The sequence below is a fragment of the Grammomys surdaster genome, unplaced genomic scaffold, assembly GCF_004785775.1.
Source record: "Grammomys surdaster isolate TR1022 unplaced genomic scaffold, NIH_TR_1.0 61, whole genome shotgun sequence".
NCBI classification, from domain to species: domain Eukaryota; kingdom Metazoa; phylum Chordata; class Mammalia; order Rodentia; family Muridae; genus Grammomys; species Grammomys surdaster.
The window spans coordinates 1,369,712-1,397,329 of record NW_021604563.1 but is presented as its reverse complement, the minus strand read 5'-3'; the positions used below and the strand labels follow the sequence as shown (position 1 = coordinate 1,397,329).

General features: G+C 41.4%; 1 protein-coding gene across 3 annotated transcripts in view; it reads right to left on the bottom strand.

Annotated features, from left to right (window-relative positions):
* The window catches only part of Pcdh19 (protocadherin 19), a 104,032-nt gene extending 79,331 nt beyond the window's left edge, over positions 1-24,701 (bottom strand). Inside the window, exons 1-3 of one of the 3 annotated variants that reach the window (XM_028780722.1) lie at positions 20,858-24,701; positions 17,893-18,033; positions 16,906-17,233 (exon numbers count right to left, since the gene is read on the bottom strand). In XM_028780722.1, coding sequence (XP_028636555.1) covers positions 16,906-17,233; positions 17,893-18,033; positions 20,858-23,004 — 2,616 coding nt within the window. In that variant the 5' untranslated portion in view covers positions 23,005-24,701. The remainder of the gene's footprint in view (positions 1-16,905; positions 17,234-17,892; positions 18,034-20,857) is intronic. The other 2 variants (XM_028780854.1, XM_028780792.1) reach the window with 2 other exon arrangements.
* Positions 24,702-27,618: the final 2,917 nt, after the last annotated feature.

The following is a 27,618-nucleotide window of genomic DNA, read 5'->3' as shown; positions in this document are numbered from 1 at the left end:
CTCTCTCTCTCTCTGTCTCTCTCTCTGTCGCGCTCTCTCTCTCTCTCTCTCTCTCTCTCTCTCTCTCTCTCTCTCTCTCTCTCTCCATAAATTTTTAGCTCTGGTTCTTTGCATCTGTTCTCATTTTCTGCAGGAAGGAGGAAGTCTCTCTGATGTTATTTATAGATTTTCATCTATGAATTTAATCATTCTCCCTCTCACTCTAGCTCCTATTTTCTCCATTGTTATTCTTTCAACAAGTACCCACTCTAATTAATTTCCCATTCATCATTACATATATTTTCATAGATATGCAAACAAATAAAATATATCTTTTTCTTCCCCCCCTTTTTTTACATGAAGTTATACTTCACTGTATACTTCTCAAATCTTTCAGTCATTATATTTAGAAAGCTTTGTAAATCAATATGTGATGCACTGGTTTTTTTTTTATTTTTGTACTTCCAGACACAGAGTTTCTATTTTTCGATGTCAAATTATATATATATATATATAATCATATAATCATATATTATGTATATATTAAGTTGCACATGGTCAAGATGTTTGTCTAATGAATTCCCTCAATATAAAATCTCTAGGTTAAAGGGTATGTGTGTTGCAATTTTGAGTGAGATTGACAAATTTCTTTCCACTGGAACTCATACCAATTTAACCCCCACCAAGAATATATAAAGCTGCCAGTTTCCTCAGCTTCCCATACTGGCAGTACTACTTAAAATATAATGATGTGACTAGGGGGTGTGTAGATGTGTGCTAGAATGCTGCTTAGCATGCCCTATGCTCTGGGTTTGATCCCCAACACTGAAAAATAAAAATGGTAATAATGCTTTATGACTACAATAAAATCAGATCATAGACATTTCTTGGGGAATAACCATAACTCTTTAAATCTTTAGATCAAAACAACTTCTCTTCTATGGGATTTAATCTAAGGAAACAACTACAGTGTGAAACATGATTGAGGTATAAAGATTTTTATCATGGTTTTATTTATATAATACCAATTTTTATTTATATAATACCAATTTTTAAAAAGCTAGATCTCCTCAAGTTTAAATGTTAGAGACTGAATAAAAACAAAGTCTACCTATGAAGCATAAGAATCAAATTCAGCAGCTATAAAATTTACTGACTGAGATTTGCTAGTTAAATAGAAAAGTGTATACAGTGTACACTACAGAACTCACACTTCTGCCTTATTCTTTGGAAATAAATGATGAGTAAGAACTCTTGGTTTCCATATCTTAGCAAAGTAACTTTCCCCTATTCTCGTTTCTGCATTTTTAAAAACCATGTGTGTGTTTAAAAAAAATTTACAACTCTGTAAAAACTGATTTCTCAACAAATGAAACAGATGTTTAATGGTGTTATGCAAAAATTCGGTAAATAAATATAATCTACCCTCCAAAAAGAGTTCATACTCTAAGGTAATGATAAAAGGAAACAATGGCAACATTAAAGCCACTGAAATTTTCTTATTAATTAAACAAACACTTTCTGAGCATTTGTTTTGTCTCCAGTATTGAACAGAATGTAAGTGTGGCTACTCTGGAATAGCAGAAGTACGGATGACTCAACAAGGTCACCAAATATTACTGATTTTTTTCATTTTATTTCACAATTGACATGAGTTGATTTCATATTGAGTAACAATAAAAAAAATCAAAAAGACACTAGACTCTAACCCACTTTCCCCCAAGAGAGCAACATATTCCTTAATAATTGTTAAGTAAAAACTAGAAACTATAATGTATTCCTCCCTCATGATATTAACAGATGTGTCTTCAAAGATGTCAACACATTAAAAATCGTCATTTGGTGAAAGAGGCTCTTGTGTATTCATAATTTCTTACATGCTTCTATCTCCCTTATGTTAGCACTAGTGAACAAAAATCTCTCAGATAGAACATGTAATCACATCTGTTCTTGGGCAACAGCAGCCATGGAGGATGGTGGATGGATGACAGTATGGCAAGGCTTTTTGACCTGTCTAGGAACCATAAACAAGTTTAGAAGTGAGCCTCCATCAAAATTATATAGTTATTAACATGTAAGTAACAAGTGTAAATGGAATCTAAATCAATAAAATCCTCTTATTTTCTGTCATCACTGTCTAGAGTTTTATATTGACTTTAGTGGTGCTACTAATTTACATAATATTACAGGTTTTAGCTGCTGCTTTGCTATATATTAAATTCTTCCAAATCCAGGCTTAAAAGCAATTAAATATTTTAATTTCCTGGAAATTCTCTTCTTCAAATCCAAAATCTTTCATCACCTCATCACAAAGAAAAAAAATGTTAATCTTTTCTTTAAGAGAATCTTTAAGAATCAGTTTTAAACTTTCTCAATATTTCTTCCAATGAAGAATTATTTTACATTCAGAAACTTACAAATAGGGAAGGGTTCGCCTTCAATTTATAGTTCCTTCTGTGCTATCACATATGATCATGCAATAATAGATCACTATTTCTATAAAATGCATCTTGTCATAACAAGAACAAACTTAAAATTCTAATCTAAAGTCATTTGCTTAAATGGATGCACATAAAAAAATTACAGTCCTGCCGGGCGGTGGTGGCGCACGCCTTTAATCCCAGCACTTGGGAGGCAGAGGCAGGCGGATTTCTGAGTTCGAGGCCAGCCTGGTCTACAGAGTGAGTTCCAGGACAGCCAGGGCTACACAGAGAAACCCTGTCTCGAAAAACAAAAAAAAAAAAAAAAAAAAAAAAATTACAGTCCTAATGAAGGCTCTAGTCCCCACTTATGTAATGGACAGCTATAGCTTTAGGCTGCAGGTATTTTCCAGGTTTTTTTTAAAGGAAATGTTTCATTCATAATTAGGGTGATCCCTTGCAGGTTTCTCTTCTAGCTATGATGTAATGGGTGCAGGATCTGCATGTGGTTTCTTTGTTCCATGAGAATTTTTTCACAGTAGCTCCACATTTTGATGTTCATCTACACAGATAGTTTACATTTAGATGCAGTGCTTAGCATGTAAGAAAACAAAACAGGTGTTCAAAAGGAAGCTGTGCTTTGAATTTCTGGTGTTCAAAACTGCACTGTTAGTTAGGGAAGCACTCAAATGATTTTACTTTTCTTAAAATGGTTGAACCCATTTTGCCTTACTGAAAAATATTGTTGAATTCTTAATTTTCACCATCATTAATGATCGCTAATTTAATAAACCCTTCTTTTTTGTATGAAAATGTTGGGCTAACAAAGTTATACCAAAGTAATGTGTAAATCCCAGAGGTAAGGAGCAGGGCATGAAAGCAAACAATACAGAATACAATTTTTTTTAAAAAATCCACAAACTGTCCACTCAGTACTAAAAGGATTGCCAACAAACTCTTTACCTAAAGTGCAAAATCTATGGTATTAAAAATTTGTACAGGTTGCAGTTAGCAGTTGCTATTTTAAAGCTCCTCATTCTAAAAATAAGACTTAAAGCTTTTAAAGCAGATATCTAACGCTGATGAGGGCAATCTCCTTTTACAAGAATATACAGATGAAGGAGAATAATATTTTTTCCTAACACTATTTCTCACATGTTAAAGGAAAGTATTAGTTTTAAATGTAATTTTTCATGCCTGTTATTAATTGGAAGACACCTTCAGGGCAAGATATATAAGAGGAAAACTGCCAAAATTTGATTGAAAATGAAAATAAGAAATGTATTTGTTCTAGCCCTCCTCAAAATAACTTATGCAATCTGTCTGTGTCATCTCTTTGGGCTTTATACTCACTGTACAGTCTAGCAGTTATTTTTTTAAGTAATTGGCTTTTTCCCCAAAAATTGTATATTCAAATAAATGTAAAAAATTTGGAAAATCAGAAATTATGTTTATAAAAAAATCTAACATGATTTCTGGTATCCTACAATATACACCTGTATATTCAGATAAATTACAGTCTGTGGTAACACCCCTTGGTTTTCTCTCTCAATCTCTCTCAGCTTTAAAACAAATGGAACCTATGTGTATGTGCTGTTCTCTTTTTATTCTATTTCTTTCCAGTTAATGTACATCATGAATATTTTCCTCTATCACTAAACATTCTTCAGAAAATTAGCTTTTATCTTCAGACTATTCTATGAGTATATATTTAATCATTCATGTAAGATGATACTTGGATATTTCCAATGTCTGAATTCTACATGTTATACTGAGATTAACTCTGTAACAACACAGCTTCCAATGCAAATCTAAAATTCCAAAGTAGAAATAGATAGTATAGGATTATTAATGGGCATTTCCAAACTGCCCTCGAGAAAGCCATGAATTTCATTGATTATGCTCTATGTAGCCGTATATCTTATCACACCCTTAGCACCCCTGAGTATTGTTTTTCTATAAATTTTGTTAATGTAATGAGTAAAATCTGAAATCTTGCTTATTAAATTACTGTCTGAGACTGTTGAAGGTGATAAATTGGTGAAGATACAGTTGTGGAGACTTTAGCTTATATTTTATACACTTCTGTATTGTTTGATCTCTTTAGTAATAAGCATGTATCATTTTTGCAATTAAAAATTAATAATGTCATTCCATTTTATTACCTGATTAACCTAACTGAAATATTTTCATATGCCATGGTGATTATCTGATTGCTAAAATTGAAATATTTTCACATCTATTGCCATCTTATAGATTCTCCATGAATTCCCTATTTGTGTCACTCTTACATTTATATCTTAGTGTTTGCCTTTCTGTTGATTTGTAACAGTTATTTTTATATAAGGGTATTTTGCAATGTCTCTTTATCTGAGATATTGTCCCTAACCTTCCTAAAATAGTCCTGTTTGTTGGTACAACACATATGACTTATGCTTTCTTATTTTTAGACTTCACCATCGAAATTTTATTTATTCGGTTATTTGTTTTTTATTTGCTTCTACTCATACAAATTCAAATTCAGTGAGATCTGAAATGTCTTTTGCTCACTTTTATAGCTCCAGTGCTTTGAGTAGTGACTAGAGTGTAGTATGCATTCTACAAATACTTGAAGAAATAATGAATTAACAAAATATAGATATTTTAATTCATAGAAGCGACATAGAATGGTAATTGCTTGAGGTTGGGTTTGGCAAAAGTACCAAATTTTGACTATAAAAATGTTCTCTACGTGTCTGATATGCAGAAGAGTCACTATAGCGGACAACAACGCTGTACTGTACTCTTAACATTTTCCAGGAGCTTAAGACTTAAGTTTCCCAGTATTGTTTAAAGTGATGAGTATATGAGATGGTGGATAAATTAATTAGATTCATTATGGAAATCATTTCGCAGTGTATATAGACACCAAAATACAGATTTTTGGACCTTAAGTGTGTAAGATTTCCATTTACCAAATAATTCCAATAAAGCTCTAAAATGAAGAGAATAAATATATTTTATTTAATTGCTATATGAATATAAAATCTTTTCTCAACATGTGTGTCTTTAAAAATATTTTTCTAATTGTCAAGCAACTACATACCACCATCTAGTAACGTCTGATCATCTAAGCTATGAGGGTGAGCACTTCCTATCCTTTCTTTCCATTTCTCCAAGTTGAGTAAAAAATGGTAAGGAAAAATGCAAATATTTAGTGGCTGGTAAATGGATATATGTTTTCAAGACAACTTTTAAAAAATTGACTACTAAGCAGTACTTCCATTCATTAAACTGTACAAGCAAATCATCATAGCAGGCCAGGTTTTATCTAAAACAAATGAATATCCTGTAAAAAGCAGTGATCTTTTACCACTAAAGAGTTAAACTTATCAGGAGACAGTCAATAAACAGCTGATACTGTACAAAAGGAATGATATACAACTGACCTGTCTCTGAAAAGACTACTGAAAGTGATTCTTTAGAGGGTTTCAGTAGAACACCACCTCCTAAACTGCTTTCCTCTAACTTCCCTAACCCCTGAAGTAGTCACTGACTCTCTGAAAGAGACTGTCTTACAGCAAACAATGCCCCAAGTCCTGCCGAATGCAATCTATCAGCCTCCGACATGTATTGGTTTTAATAATTCTGAAATAATATCCAGTTTGAAAGAAAATCTACCTCATATTTTGGCTCTCAAGTAAAACCCCAAGTGCCCCATATTGATTCCTCAAGGCTAAGTCAGCCTCCTCCTAGGGACTGAAATTAAAAATAACACCACAAAAATACATTTTTATTGAATTCTGGCTCTTTGCTAATAATCTATAGCAAACAACAAAATGAGCAAAGCCAAGCTGAACTGCCCGTCGTGCCAATGAATCCCACAAAGGATGATAATCGGTGAGACATATTGTTAAACGTGAATCATGTAGTTAAAATATTTATCTCAGCTGCAAGGTATGAAAATGAGAAAACTTCCCAAGTGGAAACTTCAAACAATTGTATTAAAAGTTGCATAATTTGGTTAGATTGACCTTAGAATGGTATAAAAAGCTGCTTATTTCCATACTGTTGGCTTCTGTTGGTATAAAAGGTTAGGTATTTTATCAATATACACAAAAAAAAAAACTTTCTCAGGAATAGCTAGCTTTAAAAAGAAAGCTTGCTGGCTTCCAGCTTATAAATTTTTAGGTAGGGTGATAATCATCAACAGAATTTATAGATACATGAATCTGTCCCTCTGCAAAGTCCAAGTTGATCAGGCAAGAGGAATCCATCTCTGATTCATTCCTAAAACAAGTACATGCTAAGTAAAAGAAGATAGGGCCATGTATTGCTGCCTTTATGGAAGAATTGGAATTGTACTGTCAAATGATATACTCACCAACAATTATGTAGAATATGCTATCTTCATTTAAATGCTACAGGCCCATGCCTACACTGTCACTGGCCATAGCTAAGCCCCCTGTCCTCAATACAACCAACAAAATCAACATTATCATCTATAGACTCAAACCTTGGTGCAATCAGCTTTATGAAAACCATTGCTGGGGGCTGGAGAGATGGCTCAGCGGTTAAGAGCACTGACTGCTCTTCAAGAGGTCATGAGTTCAAATCCCAGCAACCACATGGTGGCTCACAACCATCTACAATGAGATCTGATGCCCTCATATGGGTGTCTGAAGACAGCTACAGTGTACTTCCATATAATAAATAAATAAATAAATCTTAAAAAAAAAAAAAAAAAAAAAGAAAACCATTGCTTCAAACCATTGCTGCAGAATTCCATACAATTGCCCTAAGATGAAGTAAATGAAGAGACTGGAGATTCACCAATCCAGTCCCTTTTCATATTATTTCAGGTTCGGAGTAAGTTAGTCTTTGTTTGGATTCTTCAAAATTCCTCATATCTTAGAGTTTTTAATTCCTTACTAATAACAAGTTTCAAAAAAGCAAGTCCTTTTTGTGAGGATTTGAATTTTGTTTCACCTGTTTTATTAGTGAAACTAGTCCCTATTATAGGACTGTAGATTGCTACATCATCATCTTTGGGGATACAGTGACTCAACATCAGTCAGATTCTAGAAAGAACTATACTGATGGCGTTTTCCAGGCTCACAGAGTTAGGAGGGCAAAGTGTTGCAAATTTCCAATACATTTTTATCAGGTGCCCCCAACTATGAGAGTGTATAGTCACAAACCTTTGCAGTTCCAGATTTTTCTCCACTTACCACCATCTGGTCTTAGAAGGTACCTGATGATCAGATGTAGATGCCAAGCAATAATTCCCAACATCACAGCCTTGATAGTATGCCAGCTTCTAACAACTTTTCTCTAGCATGTCACCACACGATGCATAGTTTGTGAAAAGGCAATTTCATTTTCTTTCTACTTCAAGCATCCCCATATTACACTGTTAGTGCAATGAATCACACCCCCTTTTTCCATTTCTGAAGAATTAGCAGTACAGGTAAAATTAAAGCGAGTGTAAGAACACATGCATCCCAATAGCAAGCAAGAAAATTGGTGTTTCTTCTATAGAATTTGATATTTGTTTCTAAAAACACAGTAGCTACTTTAAATTGTTTTGGAACTTTAAAAAAATCAGGTAAAATCCCACTATGAAAGGGAAACATCATTATTTAATACTGATGTCAATATGTTCTTGTTCCTAAACTCTTAGGAACGAACATTACGATCAACATACTCTGTCACTTGAAAATGTATACTTGAGAAAATAAAAAAGCTCTGATTGAAGACGTGATCAGTATAGCAAAATTACAGTCAATGCCAGTCCTATGAGCATAGTGTACCCATGCCTTCACCACCGTCTCTGTGATTGGCAACACCAAGAAGGAGTTGAGTCTTCCAATAAGTCATTAAGCATTACCTGTAGCCAAATGCATCCACCACTCTCCCGGGTGTCAAATTTCAAATATTAATGTTATAGCACAGAGATTTTTACTTATTAAAAATTGCTCAAGGGTTAAACCAATCCCTCTGACTACAGGCAGGCAGTCACCCTATACTCACACATCCTCATCAGAAATGGTTTTATAGAAAATTATCTATGCATGTTGGCAGTCTAAACCAGTCAGACTTCTTCAAATCAAACCATAGGAATTAATGAGAGAGAGGAAGGCTTTAAATAAATATAAACTCAAAAAAGACAAAATGAAAAACAGTCCTCAGGAAATAGTTTCCAAAGAATTAAACACAGTCACTCTAGGATATACTTTAGCTGAGCTCGTGTTCCCATGCAACAGTGATTATTTGACAGCTTCTCACTCAGAATTCTGAATTAAAAGTTATCCCAGAAAGGTCTACCCTTGGATTCACATTAGGGCAATAGCATTGACTTCCTCAATAGGCAACTAGTAGAGGTAAGAGAATGACAAAGAGGGCATGATCTAAAAATCATAGAGGCGTCTTTACGTATAACTCACTTGTGCATGCACACACACACACACAGAGAGAGAGAGAGAGAGAGAGAGAGAGAGAGAGAGAGAGAGAGAGAGAGAGAGAGAGAGAGAGAGAGCTTATTCAGAGAATCCATTTTGGCCAGAAAAACAAGCTACAATCCGAGAAGAGGTGCCCTTCATGCTCTGGAAATCAGATTTAGGAGCAAACAATCTAGAAATGTGAGGCCGCCAAGGCCAGTTACTGGTGGTGTTGAAGAAGAGCAGCTTGCCACAGAACAACAGCCAGATGGGGCCCAGTGGGAGAAGCTGAAAACTGGCCACCCTGGCACTCAGAGGCTTAATGGAGCATCAGAAGACTATGCATATGAAGACTGTGCTTAAGCATCTGACATTAAGAAACTCTTGTCTAGTCCTCTAATGCCGGGCTTAAGAAGCACACAGGCAGGTCTGACACCAAACTTCTTGTCTGTTTAAGTCTCAAATATGCACAAGCCTCATGATGGCTGCTCCTAACACTTGTCAATCTGCCAGTCTCCTTTCATCTGAAAATTCATTCTCTCCCTTCCCAAATACTCAATTTAAACAAAAATTATGATGGAATCTTTTCATACTTCAAAGCAATTTCTAGGCTATACTCAATCCAGGGAATCCTCATTGACCTGAGGAGTTTTACATCCTACATCAAAAAAAGGGAATGAACTCTAGAAGAGACAGTAGGAAGAACTAGAAACATTCCCGGCAGTTTTGTGCCATAGGCTTAGGAAGAGTGTAGTGGGAGGGGAAAGACAGAGCTGAATTGGGGAAGCTATCCATTTTTATTTTAGTATTTTAGATCTGTAAAAATAAGAAATATTAACATTTGTTAAATCTAAATGACATGTATCTGTCTGGTCAGGACTCTACATAATTTTAACTGTTACACAGTTGGATTTTTAATTAAGCGAAAATCAGACCAGAAATTAGCCAGTGAGAATTCTAGAGCCAGTTACCTTTCAAGGGAATAAGGAATTTACCCCAGCTTTCAACACTTATGTAAATCTTATCAGGGTAATGAGCCCCACTTTAAACAAACAAAATATATAAAACTTCAGACTTCCAAAGGAAATCATTTAAGAGCTGATTGTTCATATTATGTTCGTATCCTTTCCTTAAGAAGGAATCCACCTTAGGTTTCTTTAAATACAGAAGGCCAACTCCCTTAGCTAACAAAGGGTCTAATTTGCAAAACAAACACTCACTGGCTATCAGCTTTTCAGGAATGTCCCTACCAACAAAGGTTTATCTGTAGATCCTCCAAGAGAGGACTGGTGGTTTTCTATTCTGAGGGAGAACGCACTTGGAAACTGAAGAGCTACTGTCAAGCTACCTGGGGTCTACTTTAGCAACAAATGTATGAATGTGGGCAAATTACTTGCTTTTGGGTAGGAGATACTGTGCATTGAAGAGAGGATCTCAGGATCTCACGTATGCCCGTGGACTACATACTCAGACCCTTTGTTTTACTTTTTATTTTGAGATGAGGGTTCAGTAAGTTGTTTAGGGTGGACTTTAATTCACACTCTGAACCAGGCTGGGCTTAAATTTAAGAGTCTTTTTCCATCAAGCTCCCTGGAGCCGTGACGACACAGCTGCCCACCAAGTCCAGGACATTTGCTTTTCTGTAACCAACGTTTTCATGACCATAGAGCCCCTTCTAAGAACTATTTCAAGAATTCTATGGTGCTTTGTGGTCACAGCCAATGTTTTACTCAAAACACTAAATGAAAGCCAAAACAGCTTCTTCATGGGAAGCCAGTGACAAGCCTGTTGTTCATCATTCCTCTGGAGGACACAAGCAAGCATTAGTAGACTAGAAGCTGGTGACCCCACTAAGCAGCCCACACAAAAATCACTCCTCATACTCAACAGGAAATGAAACCTGAAGAACATTTCCCTCTGCAAACAACTGACCCTCTGGGACTTTCACTTCAAACCTCTCAATTGTTTGAAATGAAGCACACATTAAAGGCCAGCCAGTCACACATCAAGATATCCAGCCACCTCTCAGTGGGGAGAAATGGCTGCTCCAGCACCAGCCTCCCACCTCAGACACAGAACTCTTATACAAATCCCTTTATTTATCCACATCTGAGACACTATCCAACCAGGCTCGGCCTCCCCTAAGCCGTGGAAAGTAAAACTCATAAGCAGAGGTGTCAACATCTGAAAGTCCAAGCAAGTACCTCAGGTCTACTGCAGGGCCATGAATGAAAGACTCTATCTCGTTTATACCAGGAGGTAATTCCATATTTTTTTCATTCCTTTAACTCCTGGTAAGCTATCTGATACATGTTAAGTTTCAACAGCTGGACCCAGTATGTGGATTCACCAGTAGAGCAGGGCAAGAAGGCCCTTTCACTTAGTAAGTCTAACAAAAGAAAAGCAAGTTAGACCACAATGGTCCTGTGATAAGAGGCATTCCAAAGCCCCAGAGCTTTCTCTGGAAAATGTCCTGCCTCCAGGTCCCTGGGGAGAAAAATCTCAGGATCATTAGCAAGCACTCTGGCTAAGCTCAACTTTAGTGAAGGTGTACAGGGAGAGAGATGATCTCTCAGGTAACCAGTTAATTGCCAATAAGGAATGATAATAATAAATTAGCAAATACTAATGTAAACTAACTCAGTTCTGCAGCAGTTGCGTGGAGACGACTGAAGAATAGTTTATTCTGGAACACATCTTGCTAGCTGATGCCCGCTGGGAGATGCACTACCTCAGCTAGCTGTGAAACAAATGGGACCAGTAAACATACGGCAGGCAATGGGTGGCCCAAGAATATCCACTAGTAGAAGTAGAACCCTTGAGCTTTGAAGAAAGCCAAAGGTGGTACTGGAACTCATTGTTTTCTACTGCCTCATCCTGCAGCCTCAGGATTTCTTTTGACCTTTATAGATATGACTTCAATGAGTCCAAGATCCCATAAGAACAAGGAAACATTAAAAAAAAAGAAGTTCACTGAAGGAAATTTTTGTTAGTTTTAGAATTAGTGATGTAAACTTAGAATTTAGTGATCTAAAACTGCAAATGGTACTGTGTGATATCTATACTAGCCAAACTACCTTCATCATAGTTACTAGGTTTCTGTCACTTTCTGGATCTGTTGTCTGCCTGATTGGCTTGTGGTTATCCATAGCCAAAATTTTTCTCAAATCATTGCAAATACCTACCTTCTTTGTTTTAAGGAACAAAGAATGCTGAGATATTTCTTTCATTATTTTTATTTTTCTTCAAGACCTAAATGATGTTTTTTTCTGTATGTGCCATAACATGGACATGCATTCAGACATTTTGTAGGACAACTGGAAGCATTTATTATGCTTTGTGACACAAATATCCTTGTTCTGCAGATTCTTTCTCTGCTATATTACTACTTAAAAATCTGTTTCACAAACAACTGATAAAGTAAGAAAGCAAACAGGCACACACACACACACACACACACACACACACACACACACTGATGTTTTACATCAAAGATGCTATAGTTTGCCAGCAAATGGTTTCAAGTGAAAAAACAAAAAGAAAATTCAAGATTGAGGGTAAGTCAAAACAGAAATCCCTTGCATCTCCATAGACATGCTGGAGGTTTCTGCCTGCTATCCCTCATGTAGAATTGTCAGCCTCAAATCATTCAGCATCTAAAACTAAAATTTTAAAATGTCTCACAAAACGTTAAATGTATTTGGACCGTTCACCCATCCTGAATGTGAAAAGAGATAGACACTAGTCAAATCTCAGTTCTTCATAGGAAAAACGTGAGCTCTATTTGTTCCTTCTAATGACCAGAGCTCCTACTGTGCAAAAGGGCAATACAAGAATACTAATGTACAAATGAATAACATATTTTAGCACCCAGAAGCACCCACTATTCATGCTTCCATTTACATAACATCAGAAGGAATAAAAAACATGGAGCACTAAGGGATTCTCAGAAAATTTTCACACATTTTTAGAAAAATATTAGCAAACTAAAAAACCTAATATACTTCTTCTCCTTTTCAAGTTCCTTTCTTTTTTCTTCTGTTCTCTTTATCTCTCTGTCTCTGTGTGTATCTCTCTGTATCTATGTCTCTGTGTTCATCTCTTTGCCTCTCTGTCTCTGTGTGTATCTCTGTCTCTCTGTGTGTATCTCTCTTTCTCTCTTTCTCTCTCTCTCTCTCACACACACACAAAAACCACACACAATCTCATTTACAAATAAATCCTATAAGCTATATAAACTAGGATGCCAAAGAATGTGAATCTCACCTTTGAAGTTAAAATATTTAAAAGGTACAAGGCATCACTAATTCTACAAAAGCCTTCTGCAAACAGTAAAGATACCTTCCACTTTATCTCCTCACATTTGTATACAAAACCTTAAAATTGCTGTGGCTGACATCCCAAGCAACAGCAGAAGACAGGAAAATATTCATTTCTGGTCCTATGGGAGGCTATCTCTGCAGTACAAGAAATTCCAATTTTCTAGACCAGTGCTTCACTTCCTTTACCTAACCCCACCTAACCACATTCAAACCCATGTTCCCAGGTTCTTATACCTGACACCATTTAAAGGTAACTAGGTTTGCAGATTATAAAAAGAAAAGTCACCCTCAAGGATAAGGGTAATTAATGGTAGAGTACTTAACTAGCATGCACACAGCTCTTGGTTTGAGTCACACCACCTAAATAAAAGCCACCTTTATTCAATTCAGCACCAAGCCTAAATAGCTCAGCAGCAAATTTACATAAAAATGATATCAGGGTTGCCTTGGAAGGAGAAATACTAAGTAGCATACAAAGGAACAGGTGATTAATGCTATCTTTGTGTTGTCTCCTTAGCAGTTGAATCCTTTGAATGATCTTGGCTCCCCAGCTAGACTGTGAACACTCTGAAAGCAGGAGTTTCCTTCCTCTTACATGTATTTGGAACCTCCAAGCTATCTGCTACATAGCTGGGGACATTGAACATTATAAAAGAACTTAGTAATTTGATTTAATCCAGTGGTGATCTATTTCAAAGTGAAGTGGAGTTGGAAGCAGCAAGGGGCAAGCACAGTGGCTCTGAGTCTTACTTGTCTAATTGCTATTTCAAATAAGCCTTATCGCTGTTCAAATAATAAGGAGTGTGTGTCATGAAAGGTAACACAACAGAAGAATCTAATGGCTCCAATCTGAAGAGAAAAAATGTCACACATCATATGCTTAGGAAAGGGACACCATTCAGAATTAAAACTGTGTTGTCTTTTTCTTTTAAGCTCTGATGTCAAAGATCAAGTGTTTTATCTTTGTGTCACTAAAAGACAGCAGATGCAATATTTAACACATTCTATACATGTAATAAATGCTAGTGGGCTGAGTTAAATGACAAATAGAAATAGTTTCATGAAGTAATATAAAGGATAATTTTTAATGTCATAACATGACTTAAGAGAAATTTCCATAGAATCATCTACTTACTACATCATAGCATGTATCATTCTGTACTATAATTGCTCCATAAGTGAATGGTTTCTTGGATGGATAAGTTAATTAATGGGAAAATTATAAAGGCAAGAAATACATCAGAGCATTATTATTCTAGGAATTACACGGCACAAAAGAGTAACATTTAGCATCCCGTAATGAAAGCTACCTGTTTACATGTCAACTTCTTTAGACTGTGCATTCATTGTATCTTTTATTGTTTTTTATTTTTATTTGTCTCTGGAGCTACAGAACATAGAGAAGTACCTTATAAGAAACACACACTCAACAAATGTCAGTTGAAAAAAGTTCAGGGGCATCTAGTATGAAAGAAAAAGAGAAGTACTTGTTTCCCTATTCGGAATTTCATGATGAATACAGGCTAAATATCTTGGTGGATGCTTGACTGTGAACTCTCCAGGACTAAGTACTGGTAATATACATATAACCTCAGCCTAACCCTACACACCAGACCAGTGCACTTTTGTCAGACAAAGAGGGTATCTGGCTTTGAAAGTCAGGGAAAGCATCAGAACGAAGATTAGCTTTCTGAAAGTCTTTGTTTCATCCTGCCTTTAGAAAAAACTCAGAAAAGACACCAAGATATTAGGTGAACCAAGAAGCCATAGTTACTATCTCCTGTTTCTCCCGCATATTCAATAGTTAGCACAGTTCTCTTTTCTCAGGAACTTGAATTGATTGTAAAATGATCATTAAATCTTTATGATTCAATTCTTTCGTCCACCTCCCAAAACAATAACAAACCAGCAACCAAATACACAACGTTAGCATTTTTCAACTTCATTGTTCAAGGATTACTATAAGGCAATAGTCTGGTTATAGCACTGTGTAGCTATTATCTACATAGAACCAGCCTAAATTCCTCTTTGGTCATAGAAACTGGACAGACATTCTCAAGTTAAGCCAATGGTGAGTCTCCAATTTTCAATTAAAACATAATTCTACCTTTTTAGGGTCAGTTATAAATCATACACACTCTTTACAATTCATAATGCTTTATTTTTCCTTAGAAACGTTCCATAATAGATTTACCCATTGTTTTAGATGAGGAAACAAAGGACCCAAAGGGGTTCCATAGTAAAAGTTGACTTCTGAATTCAAAACCACAATGTATTTGATTCCACTGCAAACCCTTACCTCTCCATCTCCATTGCTGAACTATTAGAGGTCCACAGTATCTCTCCAAGTAGTTTATGAGACCATAGCAGCAATAAGGGTCATTAATACTTAGAACTGAATTTACCTGACACAACACTAGAATTTCAATAAGTTTTTGTTTATAGAGTTATGTGCTCAAAATGCTGGTGCTTTTGCTGAGTTGCTCAGTAAAAATACTTCTTTTTCCGTGCTTTTAATTCTAATAGGAATTATTTCCCAGGAACTAGGAGACACAATTAAACAACAACGTACATGGTCCTAAGCACCCTTTGCCCTACAAAACTGATACAAACAATATGAGCTCATTTTATGTTCCCGTGATTGCCTAGCTATATCAATCTGAATCATTTCTAAAGGCAGGAAGTACTACTCAAACACTTAAGAAGTACAGAGCAAGATGATCTTCTCCTCCCTTTCTGTATGATCTGCTCTCTGGGTCAGAGCAAGTTCCTCAGCATCTCTAAACCTTTGTTTCATCTTTCACCAAAGGGAATTCTATCAAGGTATCTGACTGTCGGTTTCTAATGAGATGATGCCTACACAAGTACCCTGGAAAGCTGCTGAAGTCCACTTGAAATCTACAGAATAGCTTTCATAGTGACTAGGAAGACAGCATGTCTCCCAGTATATCAAATTTCCAACCAAAGAGGGACTTAAGCATTTCATAGAAATTGAAACCAACTTAAGGACTTGTTTATAGTCTTTTGTGTAGCCCCCTCTTCTCCCCAATCTCACCACCATCACCGGCATATCAATTCTCACAAATCATTTCAATAGGCAACAATCATTTGGCCATATTGTGTTTGTTAAAAAAAAATCTCCAGGAAAACACCCAAACTGAAGGGAAACAGTTAATTCAAATACATGGCTACTTCATGCAATATTCATGTTAGTGACAGTTTCAACCTCCTCAACTTTCAAACATTACCAGAATAGCTAAGAACCAGCAATGTGACTTTTAAAACTGTATTGCTTGTATCCTATTGACCATAGTCTCAGCAAGAGAGATGGAAGAGAACAAAAAAGCCAAGTGTGGAGTGCCTTTAGGATTCTGAACCACAGAAGGAAAATGAAATTGAAACATTAGAGGGATTCACTCATTTTCAATACTGCTTGGCAACCCTAAGCTGCTTTAGTCTCCAAGCAGGTAGCACTGGCTTTTGAGCATGTGTATCTGCAACAGGTGAAGCAATCTTTTACTATGTTGGGACATTATGAAGGCACGTCAAGGCTCAGATCACTTGAGTTCAGACTCCCCAACACCACCCCTTACACAAAAGCTCTCGATGTTGAATCACTGTTTGTCCCAAAAAGCACTATTAGCAAATGCCTAGTGTTAAAAAGGACTTAGACAAGGGATGTGCCTCCACAATGGCCCGTGATATAGCAAGCAGCTCTAGAAGGAGATCTGGGAAGACTTCACAGAACCACTTAGCTGCACTCACCTCAGGCAGGGGCACACCATTGATGATCAGGTCTGGCTGTTGTGGGCCCTGGCTGTTGAAGGAGTGGTGGTAGATGTGGTTGGCAGTAGTGTTGCGTGTATTCTGGTTCTCCACATTCAGGAAAGTGCTCTCAGAGCGACGGCAGCCCAGGGGCAGTGTCTGCTGGTGGTAGTCGAAATAGTTGAGGGACGAAGTAAGGGAGGAGCAACTGACAACATTCATCTTGTCTGTCTCCTCCACCTCCCGAGGTACAAGGCGGATGTCATTCTTACTAATTTTTTTCTTCTTACTTGATTTCTTTTGATGCCCATAGGAGTACTCAGCGATTCTATGTGACAGAAAAGGCAGCACGAATAGATAACACCTTCCCAGACCATGTACTGATGAATAAACATTAAGCACCCCAGAGGGTTGCACCCCATCTCTGCTCCAGCTCCTTATTCTGGTGCATTACATCATCGTGTTTCTCCCTGTGCTTTTTGCATGCGAAAACAAGCTGAGGGCCATGAAGTTTTCATATTAAATACATTAACCTCCCACTTCCCACCAACCCTTCCCAAGGAAAATTTCATATTTCAATTTGAAATTTTTCATTGTGAGTGGCCAGTAAGCAGGGGTGAGTGTGGGGAAAGTTGAGCCTATGGGGCTGATGCTTCCCTGGAACCTAAAGGAAGTACTGGGTTAGGTAAAAAGTAAGTGCCAATTTTACAGAAAAGGAAATGGAGGGAAATAAGAAAAGCCCTTGCCAATGCCTCCAGGAATTTGCAATGTGGCAAACACCATGGATCCGCTTCCTCTGTGATTAAACTGAGCCCTTTTAGACTAAGAGGTTCAGACCCTGTCCTCCAACAGTACCTAACTTTGCTTATCCACACCCTCCTCCTCCCTACCCTAGCCCAGCTCCCTTCTACTTTCCACCCTTCCCCCTCCTCTCCTAGAGAAATCTGATAGCCAAACCCATTTGAATGAGGGGAAATGCCTTTTTACCTCTTTCCCCTTAGGCTCACTTTCTCCTCTGCCTTTTTGTCTTGCTCCTCGCTAATGGGAGAAACCGAGATGCAATGCAGACACTTGCTGTTTTGTCCTTTTATAAAACAGCCGAGGAGACAAGTGATGGTTAAACAATTACTGCAAAGGAATTTAAAGGTTAGTGCATTCAGCATCCTTCTCCATTCAGGTGTACCTACAAGCAGCTGTGCTGCAACTGGAACATAAAAAGCTCAATTTAATTAACACTGACACAAACCCAGGAATGTGCACCAAAGACACCAAGCATTAAGAGACTTGTCAAAAGAAATACATTAAAATGTAGTCAGATTTTCAATGCCATGTATTACTTTGCACATGATTTCAGCTTATTGTTTGAGAATTCAATCACTGAGTAATAATCAGCAAAACAATAAGGTTAATAAATAATACAGGTTGGACTTTGCAAGTGAAAGAGTGTGTCTGTATTCTCTCACTTGACAAAGCTAATTGTCAGAATACAATTCAGGCAGCAACTGCAGGTCATCTCACTAGTCTCATAAATGAATGCATTTCAGGAAGAGGTCCTGCAGAAGCAAAGAACTAGAAGACCCTGCCTAATCACATAGAAAGATGGGCTTCTCCTGAACTTTAGGATTCTAAGAAGTCTGAACAGATGTGGAGTTTGCATATCTACCCATATATACCAAGGCAAACTATTGCTCTGTCACCAGGATCTACCCAGAGATAAGCAATTTATTTCACCTCACCCTTTTACTCTCTGCCCAGTCTGCCTTGAAATGATGGCAAACTGATGATACAGAGGCCGAGGGACAGATAAAAATCCCCCAAACTTCAGGACTAGGGTTACATTTCTTTTCTAATCTGTTTACTGAATCAATGGGAAGTTCTAATCATTTTGTTTACCCATGATGGGTAACTTTGGCAATACCCCATCCAATTATTCAGCAGAGGCATTCAATGCATGACCCATTCTGTATTGACCAATTATTTAATTAAACTGTACTTCATTAATCGCAAGCCATCACAGGGAAGAGTGCTTTACAAAATACACATTTGGGTGAAGTTGGAGAGCACTGAGATTTGCAGTTTTTTTCTCAATTCAAATGCTCTTCCTTGTTTAATGATCTCTCTGGCAAGCTCTCAGAAAGAGTTCTTACTTCTAGTCATATATCACCAAGAAGTGGCAAAGCCTTCAATATCTGTATTTCAAGCTGATTTCTTTTTCATCACGGGAAGGGTCTTATGCATTTACTTTATGCTGAGAAAATGGCTTAAAAAGAGTCCCCTCTGTCATTATCTCCATATAAATAAAAATTTTATTGAGCCTGCATTTTTCTCCTATAAAAATCGCCACTGGCTGTCACAGGTTTCAAAGGTAAGAGCAATATTAATTTCCATTTCTCCCATCTGAAGTGACTTGGTACTGGAGGAAAGAAAAGTCATGGCCATTTCACTAGTAACAGGATTAAAGCATTTATGAGGCATTGCAGCTGCTCTTTTATGGCACCTGATTGATATTCATGTGTGGTTAGCATTTGTCTACTAACTTGTGTAATGCAGAGAATAGTAAAAGGGAAACAATAATTGCATTGCTGTTACATATTCAGGGAGCTCTGATTCACAGAAGTGTGTATTTCAGATGGTGTCAGATACAAATCGGACCTACAGGAACATATTTTGACTGATTAACATGCAAGCACAGATGGTACAAGATACAGTGGATGTGGAGGTGTGTTGAAAGTACACACAAGCACACATACACCTTGGCTGGAAATAGCAGCATCATTCATTTTCAGCAAAGTAAAAGAATAAATAAAAATAACTTTTTTCAACTGTTTCGATGAGACACTGCTGGAAAAAAAATATGTTCATTATCCTAAGTAGGATTCTAGAAATTCTTAGACTTATTTCTTCTATCAAATTGCAAGGAAGTCTTCAGCAAGAACCTCTAATGTGTTAATCAAGACTTTAAAAATGCTACATTACATGCCATTCAAGTTTCTACTTCTCTTCTATTTCCTCTCCTCCTGTTTCCCCACCCCCCACACACATCCTACACACACTTCAGAGAAACTGTAACACAATAGTCCATAGTGACATCCACTGGTAGGGACCAGATCTTAATGCCACAGCACAGTTTCACATTAAAGGAAAGCATAGCCAACTCCAGAAGATTGCTATTTTTACTGAAACATCTGGATGCAATGTCTTGTTTCTCACTGGGATGTTTGGTCTTCATACACTAACCAAGCAGATATTTGAAAACATACAGATGCCTGACAGAATTTTACTTTGTATAGCCATATGTCTGAGGACTACATACAAAACAAGCTAAGAATATATTCAAAACCACTAATGACCTGCTTCCCCCGAACACACTGCTTTCTCTCTTCCTCCTCCTCTCTGTTTCCCATCATAAACTCTCACTCAGATCTCTCTCTGGACTGTAACTCTACATAGGACAAGACAGCTGCCAGTACACCATCTCCTCTCAGCTCTTGTCTGCAAAACACTGTGCTCCAGGAAATCAAGCCCTCCAACCATGATCCCATAGAACTTTTGCTACAAATATGAAAATCTGTCTCTCTTGAGCTCTCCCTCCCTCTCTCCCTCCCTCCCATCTCACTCCTTGATTCTCCCTCCCTCCCCCTCATTTTTTTCTACCTTAACTTCATTGGAGACAGCTGTGCAAATTTTAAAATGATAATTGCTTTTCTGCTCATCATCATTATGTGACAAAATCCATTCAAACAGTAAATGATTATCTTCCAGCAAATTGTCAGATCAAAAGAATTGATCAACTTGGACTGTCACAAACTTCTCACCCCCCACAAAGAAGCATTGTGGGTATGCTGCATGCATTTAAATAGGAAACAAAAGCACTGGGGTTTTTACACAGACACAAATACATACATCTTACTCATTCAAAACACAGAAGAAAAGAAAGAAAACTTGGCTCTACCTGCAATTGTAGGTCCGGATCTCTTTGTTGTCACGCTTGCACTTGATTGCCACGAAGATCATAGTGACAAAGAGAATGCCAGCAATGGAGCCCAGAGCAATAATGAAAATCAGAGATAAGTTCACAGAGCCCATTGACTCTTGGGCATCAAGAGCTGGGGATAAGTAGATTAGGATAAGGGCAGACGCAGAAAGAGACGTCTTGCCATGGTCATGGGCCACCACTATAAGCTCATAGGAAGCCTTGGAATTCTCATTAAAGGTGCGAGTGGTTCTGACTTCTCCATTGACCTGGTCTATTTCGAAGAAACCTCGGTCACCTTCTGTCATGTCATAGGTGACTCGGCCATTTTCTCCCTCATCATAATCGTCTGCCTTAACTATAGTCACCAAATAGCCTATGCCGGCATTTCGAGGAATGTAGACCTCAGCAGAGCCATTGATCAGAGGTGGGGCGGTGATGACCGGGGTATTGTCATTGACATCTAGGATAATGACCCTCACTGTGGCATTGCTTTGGAGTGAGGGCAAGCCGCCATCCTTGGCCAGGACCTTGAATTCAAATGCCTTGGTCTGCTCATGGTTAAAGGATCGTAGCGCATAGATGTCACCAGAGTTGGGATTGATAGAGACATAGGTGAAGACTGGCATGTCTCGCACCTGTGATGGCACAATTTGGTAGGAGACGCTGCCATTGAGACCCATGTCAGGGTCGCGGGCAGACACAGAGAGCAGATAGGCACCAGGAGTGTTGTTCTCCTGTACAATGACTTGATAGTAAGGCTTGGAGAAGTGTGGGTGGTTGTCATTCTCGTCTGTGATACGCACAGTGAAAGACTTGGCACTTTGCAGCATAGGCACACCACTGTCTCGAGCCTGAATAGTAAGATTATACTGGTCATGCTGCTCTCGATCCAGCCGCCCATCAACAAGAATAGTGGAGAAGCTCTCGTACTCCTGCAGCCGAAAGGGGACATTGCCCAGCAAGCGGCACTGCACACGTCCATTGAGACCCGAGTCGCGATCAGACACCCGAACCAGGGCAATAACGTAGCCCGGGGGGGCGCTCTCGCTCACCTCGACAAGCTCGCTATTGACCGACAGTAGGTTGATAATTGGGGGGTTGTCATTAGTGTCTAGCACGCTGACAGTGACTTTGCAGTGTGCAGGGATAGAGTTGGGCCCCAGGTCTTTGGCTTGCACATCCAGTTCGTACACGTGGCCCTCTTCAAAGTCTAGCTCCCCGGTGACAGTGACCAGGCCGCTGTGTGGGTCAATTTGGAAGAGTTCACGCGTGCGGTCATTGACATAACCATAGAAAGAGTAAACCACTTGGCCGTTGGTGCCCTCATCTGGATCGCTGGCATTGAGGCGGATGACGGGTGTATTGGGAGGTGAGTTTTCAGGCACGCTCACTGAGTAAGTGGACTCGCCAAACACCGGGTTGTTGTCATTCGAGTCGGTCACCTTGATGCTGAGGCCAACTGTGCCCATGTGTGGTGGGTCGCCTCCGTCGAGCGCTGTAATGCGAAAGCTGTAATGTGACTGTGTCTCACGGTCCAGGCTCTTCTCCACTACCAGTTCAGCAAAGCGCGAACCGTCACCCCGCGTCTTTATTTCCAGGCCAAACAGCTCGTTGGGCGTGAGCTCGTAGTTCTGCACACCAAAACTGCCTGAGTCCGGGTCATATGCGCTGTCCAGTGGGATGCGCGTGCCGGGGCTGGCTGCCTCGGAGATCTCCAGTTCAATCTGTGCGGCCGGAAAACTGGGAGCATTGTCGTTCAGGTCTTTGATTTCCACCTTAATCACACAGATTTCCATTGAGCTGGACATGACCTCTAGCGAGATAATACACTTGGGGCTCTGGCGACAAAGGAGGTCTCGGTCAATCTTCTGCTTGGTGACCAAGAGGCCCGAGCTGGGGTTGATGTCCACCAGGTGCGGAGCCGAGTTGGACACCACGCGGAAAGCAGAAGCCTGTCGGGGATCCAGCGCGAAGCCTGCCTCCCGCGCGTCCTTGGCCACATTAGCGATTACCGTCCCGGCGCGCTGCTCTTCTTCGACCGAGTATTTTAGGTTAATCAGGGCAGCCGCCTGCGTCCACAGTACAGCCAACAGCAATAGCACCGGCAGCAGGAGAGACTCCATGGCTGCGCGGGGCTCTGCCTGGCCTCGCCTCTCCACACCCCTCCGAGACCGACGCCGCCGGCGCTCCAGCTTCCCGCCGGCTCGGGCCGCCTGTTGCGCGCGCCCCGTGGCCCCGGAGGCCGCGGGAGGAGTCCCGCCCAGGGCGGCCCGGCGGCGGGCGGGATGAACCCGCGCAGGCTCCAATGCTGAGCTTGCAGTGGTCTCAGCAGGGACTGTCTGGGGGCCCGGGGGCTCCGGGGTGCCCAGGGAGCGCCGAGCAGCCCCGAGCCCCCTCCCTCCAGCCCGGCTACTCAGTTTTCCCCTTTTAAAGTTAGCCAGGCGGGACTGGCCGCAGCGGCGCAGGGCTGCGGTTCGAGCGGCGCTCGCACGCCCCGGACGGCCACAAGCAGCAGAGTCGGGAGTGTACTTGGGGCTCGGACGCGGAAGGCTGTTGGGGCGCAGCCTCTCAGGCACTGCCCGACCCGCCGCAGCGCACTGGCACTGGGGCAGGCGAGCGCGCAGTCTGTGCACCTGGCATGCGCAAGGACCTCCCCCCAGCGCGCCCAGCTCACTGCGGAGGGAGCTCCCGCCTGGTACGCACCCTCCGGGATCCGGGGGGGCCACTCTGACCTCTTCGAGGCCTGTTAGAGAAAAGGGGGGGGGTCGCAGGCAGAAGTCTGAGTTGCTGGCAAGATCCGTGGGCTCCCGGGGATTTGGCAGAGCCGGAGGGCTGTCCCGGGGCGGGCAGAGGAAGGGGGAGGGGAGAGATGCGAGAGCGCTCTCTCGGGTGCTGAGGTTGGTGTCCGAGGGCGTGGGGGTGCGTCTGCCCAGGATCCGAGGTGGGCGCAGGGTTCCTCCCACAGAGCAGTTGTGGGTCTGCGGGCGTTTATATCTCGGAAATCAAAGTTACTAACGCAGCCCAGGCCTCCGCCTTAAGTTTATGAAAACGGGAAGATGGCAATTTGTCCAAGAAAATCAAAGTCCTGCTCTTTCCAATTGCCCCGGGGAAGGGGGAGGGGGACACGGGGAATGGGAAGGTGAAGAAAGGAAGCTACTACAGTACCGGCCAGGAGAGGCAGGGCTGCAGTCGCGGGTACCCGGGGCTTCTTCGCCTTCCTGGGTTTGGGCTGGGGTGTCGCTTCAAGGACCGCAGCAGCAGCCGCTGCCGCCGCCGCCGCCGCCGCCGCCGCCGCCAAAGAAAGCCTTCCTTAGTTCAGCCGCATGTCGCTGGGGTCCGGCTGGGCAGCTGCCAGGGTCGAGGGTTTCTGTCGCCTCCAAAGTTTACTTGCCAAAGCTTCTGGATCCCATCCTCCAGGAGAAGCGCTGTCCGCCCTGCTTAGGGCTTCCTCCCTCCCCGGCGCTCGCGCGCTAGGGAGGTCTGTCCGTGGATGTTCGAAAGGGAGGAAGAGTGAGTGTGTGGATGGGAAGTCGAGTGTGGAGTATGAGAGAGAGAGAGAGGAGGAGGAGGAAGAAGAAATGGGTTTGGGGTGGGAGGTTTCGGGTAAATCAGCTCAGCTGGAAAGCCGGGGAGGACACTGCACCGCAGCCCGCGAGGGGCTAGGGAAGTGAATGCCCATGCCCTCCGGGCAAGCCAGGCATGGTGAGCGGTAGCTGGTGCTGCCGTCTGCACCCGCTCGCCCGTCTCCCCTCTCAGCCAGCCGCCGCCGCTACTGCTGCTGTTGCTGCTCCTCCTCCCGATGCCGCAAACTACTGGCCACGGAGTCTGGAGAGAGCTGGAGAGAGCCCGAGCTGCCGAGCCCGGCTACGCCAGCCACTAGCCAATCAGCGCGCAGCCCAGCGGCTCCGGTCTTGGGGCGGGACCAAAGCGCGAGGCTTGGGGGGGGTGGAGGCGGAGGGAGGCGGGGCCAAACGGAAACTTACACACCGGCCCAACTGAGTAGAATACCCTGGCCCACAGAGCCCCTGCGGGAGTGGGGGTGGAGGGGTATCTGACTGGCCTGGGACAAGCAAAGTAGGGAAGGGACAGTGAGCCAGATTTGAAGTGTGCTGTCACTAAAGCTCAGTCCACCAGAGCCCCTCTTGCATCTCTTGTTTGCAAAGATTACAGAAAAAGACGAGGGTTTGATTTTTCTTTTCTTGCTGTTTTATCTCCCTCACGTATCTTCATATCTTAAATGCAATATTCTCTCTGGTCTCTCTTTATCTCTCCTTTGTCTCACTCTTCAGCATTTCGGTTTCTGTTTTCTCTTATTCTCGGGTAGTGGAAGAAAGAGGAGTAAGCGCCCCTGCTATGGTCATTCATCAAGCTCTTGGCCAGTGTATCTTCACTTTTGCCAAGAGCAAGGCCGCCACCCATTCAAATCATTATCCCTATCCCTCCTTATTGGGAAGATGATACACTCCTGGGAACACCCCAGCGTGGGGAGAGAGAGAGAGAGAGAGAGAGAGAGAGAGAGAGAGAGAGAGAGAGAGAGAGAGAGAGAGAGAGAGGAAGAGGAGAGAAGCAGCTGCTGCTGCAGGGCTGCTGGTCCAGTCTGGCTCACTCAGGTCTCTAGTTAATCAAAAGGGATCGGTGGCTTAAGGACTTAGCCTCTAAGGGTTCTGGCTACATTTTCTCACCCCTCACCCAACCCTATCGGATAATTTAGCTTCCTATAAATAAACTACGTTTGAGAAAAGCCAGCGGAGCAGAGCGGACGCCACCGTGCCGTGCCGCGCCTAGAGAGCCCAGATCCGGACCGAAGCTATGGAGTGGGCGCGCCGAGGTCCCTGGCAGCTGTGAGCCCGCTATGGTGTGGTGGGCGCTCAGCGTTCCCAAGGGCCTGTTCTGTCTGAGGGCTTCCACTTCTTCTTGGGTGGCGGTGGCAGCTGTAGCCTTTGCCAATGCTGGGAAGCCAGAGGCCGGCGTGGCCAGGGTTGACATCAAGCTTAGTCTGCCTTCCGGACCAAAGGCACCCTAGAGACAGAGGTGGACTCTTCTCTGCCCAGATCTAAGGCTCTTATTAAGATCCCTGGCAGAAAGAATCAAAAGCGCCCTCGATGAACATTTTTTACTGTTTTTTTTTTAATTACAGATTGAAGATGGGGAAGATTGAGGATGGGGAACAGCTTCTGAATTCACAATTCTTGGATAGAGCAAACCTCCTTTCTGAGTTATTAGTCTCTGTTATTTGGGAGTCTTGGTTGAAGAAACTCATAATTAGCTCAGCGACTTTGGCCTAAACCTGTAGTCTCAAAATAAGGCTCGCTTTCGCCCTTCAAAAAAAATAAATAAGAAAATGAAAAAACGCATTTGGACACATAATGGGTCTCCCCCCCCCAAAAAAAAAAAACCTGCCATCTTCTTGCAGAGAGCAACCCAGCTGCTTAAAAGAATACATCATCCACGGGAGCTAGTTTAGCAGCTTTTACCTTGGTGGTGGGAGTGGGAAGACAGCTTCCTCCCACAAAAAAGGGGTGGTGATGGTGGTGGAGGAATTATTTTGCTAGTGAGGCTGAAACTGGACCGTCTGAAAGTGTTACCAAGGCCAAGGAGAAAGTGTCTGATCCGCTTGGCTCATGAGGGTTGTTTCACATTAGAATGCAATTCAGCCCAGAACATCAGGGAGAAAACTTAGGCATCTGCAGTGAGAATCATTTCATTTTGATCATTTAGAGCTGCGGGCAGAGTGCTGAAAGGGTGGCTTCGGGGAGTCGGTACCGTGGTCCGCCCAGGTTTTTTTTTTTTTTTTCCAGACACCGTTAGAGAAATGGGCAAGTAGTGGAAGAGCAGGAGAAGATGGCAGGCAGCGCGGGCGCTGCTAAAGGAAGGCTTCCATTTGATTTATCATAGTTATTTACCTTTGATGTCAGCGAGTGGGGGTGAAGTGCAGCTTGCTCTAATTAAAAAGGTCTAAAAAGGCATTTGAAATGGGTTTGCTATCTGATCACGAGATGCGAGTTCCGTGTTTGGCAGCTTTCTAAAATATGGCTGGGACTATTTAAACACAACAATTAGCAGCATGCTAAAATGTTTGCATGCTTTGCTTAGAAGCTCTTAGCTGTAAACTTTAAGGCGATCTGTTCCCCTTTAAGTTAAAAAAGGATGATGCTGCTTCCTTGTGGCGAAGGCTGTCAGGAACCCGCTGATCAATAAAAGTAAACTGGCGCCTCCATGGCTTGATTGAGCGGGAGCAAAGAGTCTGAGAAGTAGTCTCGGCCATTACCAATCCCCCAGGTAATGAGAAATGGAAGAATTACTCAGGTAAAATGATTAACATTGCCGTGGCATCTGAAAAGATGCACACAACAAGCTAAGAAGACTGCGGACCTCTTACCTTAGGGAGTGCTAATAGAATGTCTATATTCTGCTGTCTTTTTAAAGATAAATAGGAGAATTCAATTCATGTAGAATGGCATTACCTTTGTAATTGCAATCGCATTGTAAAGACATGTTCTGTCTTTGCAAAGACAGCCCTCTTCCCTAACGCAATGGCACCATTTCCCCGGCTTCTTGCTCACTGCTCACATTCCAGGCACCCCTCTTATTCCAAGCAGAGCGCCAAAGTACTTTCAGTTACCAAACTGCTTTTACAGAAGGCCAAATGCTGAGAGAGGCAGGGGGTCGTATGTATCTGCTTCCATTCTTTCCCATCACCTCCCCCACCCCCAAGCTCACAGTGACAGTTACAACCC